Raw genomic sequence first — 8206 nt, forward strand, 5'->3', positions numbered from 1 at the left:
ATATATATATATATATATAATTTATTGACATTATAAATTAAGAAAAATACTTTATAATCTTGTCTGTCTATAAAAAAAGCTTATGGTAATTTATTTATGCAATATATTTTTAATTTTAATGTTTCAGATTTCCTTGACTTTTCTGGGTAAATTGGCTATGAATTAAGAAATAAACCACAAATGAATGAGAAATTATTTACTCCAACTATAACAGTCAAATCACAAATCATAACAAGTAGACTACTAACATCTGTTTGGGGCAGCTGCAGCTGTTTGAAGAATTAGCTATGAAATGCTACAGAAGGAACAACTTTTTAAAAAGTTTTAGTGACAATTACAAATTTATTTAAATTTTTAGAAGTCAAATTATAATTTTTCTGACAACCACCACATTTTAACAGTTCAGGTTGAAAATGCACTTTTCTAGCCCAAAAATTTCTAAAACCAACATGAAATCAATTTTTCAAACAAAACTATGGTAGCGGTTTGAAAAGCAAAGCTAGCTGAAAGTTATCCCAAATAAACCCTTAGTTGTGCAACCATTATTGACCATCAAAATGTCAAAGGTAGAGTTTATGTTTTAAGAAAATAAAATAAATGTCATGTGTGACATATGTCGCCACGTGGTATGATAATTTTGTAAATTTTGTGATTTTTCTTAACCGGTTGTTATTTTGTATTAAATTTTCAAAATAATATCTTAAAGACTCTCCTAAAACATAAAAATTAAAATGTTGTTTAGTATCATTTTTTATTTTTATAATTATTTTTATTTTATTTTGTTTATATTTTGATTCAAAGTAAAACAAGTTTGAAAATGTATAACATATTTAGTAGTTTTTAAAAACACTCGAAACATTTTTTTGGATGTTTTTAGTATTTTTAATAACAAACTAATTTGTTTAAGAAAAATAACACAAAAGATATGCTAAACAAATATATTTTCAAAACTAAAAATAAGCAGATCTACGACACAAAAGATATGTTTCCACCATCGAGCCAAAGAGAAGCTTGGCACATTCTTCCAATTCCAACCACTAAGGATTGACAAGCATTGCTTGCACAAACTGGTTGATTGCCATCTTGGTCCCAAGCCAAAAGTGCTTAGCTTAGTAGCCCAAAACTTTTCTTTCGCCTTCAACATTGTCATCTCACCATTCAAAGTTTTATTATCCTTCTAGGCGACTAACAACTTCTCTAATGTGCCATGCACCTTCTCCTTGACTTCCTCCAACTACCTCTCAGCAACCTCTGCCTGCTTGTTTAGCAGCCTTTGTTCATTCCTCCCCAAGCTTTGCCCTCTTCTAAGCCTCATATGACCTCCGCTCTGATGAAAATAGGAGTGCAGATTAGAAGTGTGAAGCCTCAAATGACATCAGCTAGTACTAATCAATAGATTGTCATAGGTTAAGAGATTATGCTCACGAATATATTATTCAAAGTTGTGGGACTAGAGGATGTCCTCAATTGTTGCATCATTTAGAGTTATAGCTGCAGAGTCAGAATATGAGTCACTATTCATATTAATGAAGGTGAATTGCACTTCCTTACTGATGTATACCTTTGTCCTCTGTAGTTTCACTTTCTTCTAAAATGCCCAATGTCCGTTCAGCATCTCGGTGCAGTGTCTCGGAAGAATTGCAACTACCAAAGAAATCATAGATTTTCTCTTAATTAGAGTCAACTTGCCAGTAGAAACTATCTAGATCACAATTGAAGAGTTGGAAATACAAAAAATAAGGTATGTGGCTTTGGTCCTCTCTATGGTGCACACAATTGACGCCCCATTGCTCGCTGCCTCTGCAGTTTCTAAGGAGTCATCTTTCCCTCACAGCTTCTTCTTATCAATCTGAGCAGTTTTATCAGCCTCTCATTTAGCTTCTTGGTTATCTGAATCTGCCCACAATGTCACTATCATCGAACAAAACCTATCCAGCTATAAAACCTGGTTAAGAACTACTGGCTCGGTGTATTGGTTAATGAGAGCTACCTTCCTTCAACCTTGTTCGCTTTTTTTTGGGCACTGGGATGGTTTGAATTCCCCAACCGTTGGAGGATGACCTAAGCAAGAAGCGCATCATCCAATCTCTGATCTTAATTTTCAATCCAAGCAACTAAAATTTGTAGGTCAAACAAAATTGTGCATAACCGTTTGAATTCACACAAAATAAGAACATATAAGAAAAAAGCTTCAATAACCATAGGATCCTAGCTCGGCGATGGTAGAGAACTTAGCTCATTGTGACAGTGATGTATTAGGCTTAATTTGGGTGAGGATATCTCCATAATGGTTGAAAATCACTCGCAGTTTGTGGCAATATGTTAGTTGCAAACCCCACTTGAACTGATCGCGATAGAAAATTAGATCCTCTCCGAACATGTTCATCACCCGATCATACCCTCCAATAGCTCGAAGATGTATGCGAGAGTCAAAGATAGAGATATCTTGTAACAGATTCATTTTCTTTGATGACAAAATTGACCTCTCAGTTGTTACAACTAATCTAAAAAATTGAGCCAAGTATTTGAGAGCCATCCAAATGAAGGAAAGGGGAGCATGAACCAACAAAAGGGCAAATGAAAGTTAGAGAGCAAAGTGCTAAATCTAACCCATAGCCTCTATATATTGGGTAACATGAACATAAACATCACAGAATCATAAATTGATTTTGAGAATGCGTCATTGCATCAAAAAAGAATTCAAGAAAAATAATAATAGAAATGAATATATTACAAATTAAACTCCAAATATTTTACAAGTGTTTCATATGTTGCTTCGACCGAGACAAGCCCTAGCCAAAGCGGTCTCTTATACAAAACCTCTCTTCCAAACATAAACCTATCTAAATAGTATGACTTAGCATAGATCCAAAACATGGAGCAGGTCTCTTGAACGTCCGGTGGCTCATGACATAAGACCACCAACCCCTCCCGCGACTTCTTTATCGCCTCCTCTTGCTACATCCCAATCATCCGAGCAAAGGAGTCATCCATCTTGTCCAGGCAGCAGACCAACCATCCAAGGGATATCTCGAGTCCATTGGTTGCCTCTATGTGGGCCTTAGGAGGGATGCTTGAGTGGTCAACCACATTCTCCTCACTCTTATGCAACATCAAGGCTGTCTCAACTGATCTGAGGTCAGGCCTTGATCGATATCCCCTGGAGGTGATTCGTCAATTGATATTGCCTTGGTTGCATAAAAAGTCAGTGTAAGAAAAGATAAAGAAATTTTAAGTTAGCTAGCAAGACGTAGTCTCATCATACCAATGAGTCAATCCAACTAAGACCACCAAAAAGACACATCTCTCTCATCAGATGAAAGAGGAGTGCTTGTAGTCCTCTGCCCCTAAGTTTCTCGTGCCTCATATGATGGAGCACCATCGGTTCTCTACATAGGTTGTTCAACCATCTAATCACGAGCATCAACAAGAGGTTGGGTCGATGGTCAGTGTTCAGATTGCCTAACCTGCTTATATCTTCTACATGATTCTTTCCCCATTGAGGACTTTGAAGTAGATCAAATGAGCCCACTTGATCTATTGGCTCATCAATCTTTCACTTCTTGGAGGAAGTTTCTTCTTCTGATTTTCTCTGTGGTCTTTTTTCTCCATTTGACCTCTTCTCTCCCTGAAATTTCTTCTTTGCCTCAAGGTAGGACTACGTTGCAAACAACCCAAAAGCAACCATCATCATTTTCCTTTTGAAGTTCTCATCCGAAGGTTTTTGAATGTTCGAGATGGAGATGTTTGGAAGACGATTAAATTTGGTATAGAAACACAGTAAATATGGTATGAAAAAGGAGTATTGTTATGCTCTATTTATGAGAATCATGGAAAAGAAAATTCAAAAAGTTCAATTATTAAAACTTTGATTATGACATAAATGATATTTATTTTTTGCATTTAATACTCTTATTCTTTTCGCAACTATCACTTTCAAGAAGTAAGAGATTCAGATAACAAAAATATGTATATCAGAAATGTGCTAGTACGAATCTCTAGGAGATCCAACTATTTAGGAGAACATAAAGTATAACTAACAAGTGCCCACTGATGGAAGACAAAAGAACCCACTTATTTGGCCAAATGCAACCCCATAGACTAGGGCTGGAGGTCGATCAGGCGTGGACCACCTAAACTAAGGACTAAGGTTAATTGAGTTGAACAAAGACATTGATTGTCCATCACTGCAACCTTACCCAAGAAAAGAGTTCAGTCTTTTTTCAAGTAAAGAGTTAAGTAACATCAGCAACCTCGAGGATGCCCCTAAGATTCCTCATCAGGAGCAAAGAATTATCAAAAACACAACCCACGAACATCCCGAAGGACTCCCTTATCAAGCAATGAGCTGCTTATCAGATTAATGTAATTCACCCTCTGTCTTATAACATAGTCTCTTTATGCTGAAAAGAGCTTCTTATTCAAGGATCAATGATCGATAGTCAAACTAGAACAATCGATTGGGGAAGCCAAGTCCATCGAGGTAGTCTTACAGACCCTAAGTCTATAAAGGCCAACTGACAACCCCAATTCAACACAGTCGAACAAGCATGGTTTGCCTAACCAAATTCCATTAAGTTCAGTAGACCGAGTCAGAGAGTACGAACCGTAAACCCATACAAATATAATACCTAAAATATCATGTATAGGGAAAAAGATATAACCTCACATATTGTATTCCCTCCTCTATAAATAGTTGAATCATTTTATGAGAAAGACTAATCGATAAAACCGTTTATTGTTCATTAATGAGTGTTTTTCTACCAGTCTCCATCTCTATCTCATGTCTGACACTCTATTCCTTGGGAGCAATTCAAGGTGAGATCAAGATTCAACATTTTTATAATTAATATTTAAGCATGCAAAGCAACACAAAACTACAATCTCTTTGCCAACAATTTCGCGCAACTTTCTAGCCTTCATATGCCATTATCAGGCCAGGTCACTATCCCTTATTCTTCACAACACCACCCAATTCCTTTGCAGCAGAAAACACCATTTCCCTTCTCCTATCTTTTATTTTGTATTATTCTCCCATTTCTCTTCATTTACATCACAGAGTGCCCCTACTTCCGCGCTGATGCTTACAGCAAAATTACAATATAACACGTCTACTAATGTTCAAAACATCTAAACAAAAAAAATTGGCAAGGCATAAACATTACTCTGATTGCGAAATCATCCCCGATCCATATAAATTGAGACAACCAACATCACATTCAAGCCAACCAGTCAGTGAAACAACAAGACTTGTAAATTTAATCTAGTCCAGGCATGGCTCGTGCAGCAGCGGTGACAACGATAGCAATAGTAGTGGCAATGACAATGGTGGCTAGAACGCCGAGGGAGGTGACAGCAATGACTTGCGCGGAGGTGGACTTCGATTTGCTGCCATGCCTGAGCTATATAAGAAACGGTGGGGACGTGCCGTCGGATTGCTGCAATGGACTAAGCGGCCTGGTAAATGCGGCGAAGACGACGGACGACCGTCGCACCGCCTGCAACTGCCTCAAGTCTTTGGCTTCGGGTGCATCAAATGATGAGCTCAGCCGTGCCGCTGTTATCCCGGACAAGTGTGGCATTCCTCTCCCTTACAAGTTCAGCCCATCCACAGACTGCTCCAAGTAATTAAATAATTAATCTTTCTGTTGCACGCATCTCTGGTACTATTAATTGCTTGTTTTATTTGGATTGATTTGACGACTTTTTGACAATGGTTTGATGTTGCAGGATCAACTAAGAGCAGGCTTGCAATGTTTTTTGTGTGTATGAAAGAATCTGGCTGAATCTCACTTGGACCGACGGGTGCAAAGCTTAAACAAGTCAAGATATTTATTTTACATGTATATTGGGAATTACTGCTATTCGTGTATGCTTTGGGATTTTGTGAATGTGTGTTTGATCTTAAAAATTATGGATTGAAATATATTCTTGTTTTCACATAGTGTGAATTGTTTTGTTGACCTGGATCAAACGTTGTTGTGTCGTCAATATATTTTTTATTTAACACAAATCTCGATGCATTTATATGAAGGATTTTTAAAAATCAAATTTAAGATCATTTGGACCCTAATTTCAGTAAGCTTACACTTAAACTGATCATCTCAATAGAAAGAGCCCAATGATACCAAAATTGATTATAACTGGGTCAAATCAAGCCTAGATCAAACCATTAAAGCACATATCAACACATTGGATATCAATGTTTATCAATATGGGTCGTCCCATCAGATGTATGAAAAAATTATTTATCAAAAGATCAAAACGTGTCTCCCCCTACAGGCTATAAATAGATCCCCTCTCTTCACTTTAGGGGAAGAAAGAAGAGGAATTCAAAAACCTGCTCTGTACTGAAGGTCATGTGATTACTTCACCCTCCATAGCCATAGACTATCGTTGACCACTATCGACTTCCATTGGTTTATGTTTTCAACCTTCTACCACCAATGACCTCTGCTCTCAAACAACGTATTCCAAATATGTCTATAACATATAACGCATGTATTGAAAACCTAGGATAACTTTTGGAGTCCTTAACCGACAACCACCATCGACCATCATTGGTCGTTACCACTTGCCATCAACGACTCCCGACGACAACTGATTGCAACCATCATAGCCAAAATATGGTAGTTGTTCCTAAGACTTGTACTTTTTTTATATTGTATAGAGATAAAAGCTGTGTTCATGAAAAAATTATAACCCTGTTCTCCTTGAGAGGAGTCCAATCACCAAATATGAGCTATGTGGCCAACTATAACTTTCAAAATTTTCAACTACAGCAACAATGGATGACTGTTGCTCTTGTAGTCACTGACCATGGCCTTTGTGACCAACTACTGCTATCTAAACTTCCAACTACGACCTATGCAGCCAACTAAATATATTGTAGCTACTTATTACCATATTTTTGGCTACCTACTACTATTTTAGTTTTTAACTACAATCTTTGCGGGCTGCCACTACAGCCACCAATTAAAACCTTTGTGGCCAACTACATTACAGTCTTCAATTACGACCTCTATAGCCAATTACTGCTATTGTAGCCATTAACTACACCCTTTATAGACAACTTCTTCCTTTGTATCAACCAATTATGACATTTGTGGCTAATTAATTTTGTTATAAGTAAAGACCACAGTAATCGCAGTTGAATCATCACTATTATAACTAAACTAATGTTGTACAACTATAAATATCAACTTTGTAATTTCACCTTCTCTAATTCAAGAAAAAAGTGCACTCATGTACTTATAAGTAAATAGTGGATTACTTTGACTGCACTAGGCCCCATAATTTTTTTTCTTTCCTGAATTTTTCCACGCAAAAATTCTAGTGTTCCCTATGACTACTTTTCATTTATCAATTTGTATGTTGGATCTTCTTGTAATGTAAAAATATTAAAATATCACTCTACCATTGTAAGCATTCCAACACACAATAATTTGACTCCATCTATGAGAAACAAAGTCTCATTTATAAATTCCAAACTTCTACAATGACTAACAAACATAATACATGAGATTTTTACTATAATACTTGTCATTTCATGACACAGTCTTGAGTCTATAATACCAACCTCATTTGCACCTCTTAATAATAGTGTACAAAGATGGGACGAGTCTCGAAATGAGGTCCTCCAACTTTTATGAAGACTCCACAATTGAAGGTTGTGCATGTTGGAGGGGCACAACTACCTAAAAATACATTTATTAGAGGTATACAATTAGCACACCCTCCACACACTGAAGTTCCTCTCAAGCAAGTTGACCAGTAGGCTTGCATGGGCGCATGCATTCTCCCGCACTCCTAAACACTGCTAGCACTACACATCTATCCTTTATATTCAAGCCTAGCTGCAAACTTTCAATATGTGTTGATAACTTAGGTCTACCTGATTATGTAATCCATGATGAGTTATGATATCTAGTGTAAGAAGAGTTCCCTCTAAGGTATAGAAGTCATTTCTCTGCTTGGTGTAGCTCTCAAGAGTTTCCTTATTTAGCTGAGATCGTCCTTCAATACCCTGTTCAAATAGAGTTCAAGCTTTAAAGAATTGATACTTATGATAGGCATCTAACTAGTATGAACTCTTTGATTATTATAGAATAATCATATAGCAAGATTTTTTCATGCTCCTTTGACAATTTTTCCTACTGCTCATAAAGGTTAAGTGCAAACTACATTTTATTCATTCTCAGGATGG

The 8206-nt window shown here is 36.7% G+C and overlaps 1 protein-coding gene and 1 long non-coding RNA gene across 2 annotated transcripts; one reads left to right on the forward strand and one right to left on the reverse strand.

The window, feature by feature from the left end:
- Nucleotides 1–1137: 1137 nt before the first annotated feature.
- Nucleotides 1138–1633, reverse strand: LOC110030061. Its single transcript, XR_002294616.1, has 3 exons — nucleotides 1562–1633; nucleotides 1426–1491; nucleotides 1138–1327 (listed from the first exon to the last, which is right to left on the reverse strand). It is a non-coding gene; the product is annotated as an uncharacterized LOC110030061 (long non-coding RNA).
- Nucleotides 1634–5274: 3641 nt separating this feature from the next.
- LOC110030064 (non-specific lipid-transfer protein 1-like) lies at nucleotides 5275–5628 on the forward strand. The gene has a single exon (XM_020732607.1). The coding sequence runs from the start codon at nucleotides 5275–5277 to the stop codon at nucleotides 5626–5628; it is 354 nt and encodes a 117-aa protein (XP_020588266.1).
- The last annotated feature ends 2578 nt before the right edge of the window (nucleotides 5629–8206 follow it).

The sequence above is a fragment of the Phalaenopsis equestris genome, unplaced genomic scaffold (genome assembly GCF_001263595.1).
Source record: "Phalaenopsis equestris unplaced genomic scaffold, ASM126359v1 Scaffold000644, whole genome shotgun sequence".
NCBI classification, from domain to species: Eukaryota; Viridiplantae; Streptophyta; class Magnoliopsida; order Asparagales; family Orchidaceae; genus Phalaenopsis; species Phalaenopsis equestris.

Excerpts from the sequence above, each read along its gene's own strand:
- LOC110030064 (XM_020732607.1), top strand. The coding sequence starts at position 5,275 with ATGGCTCGTGCAGCAGCGGTGACAACGATAGCAATAGTAGTGGCAATG.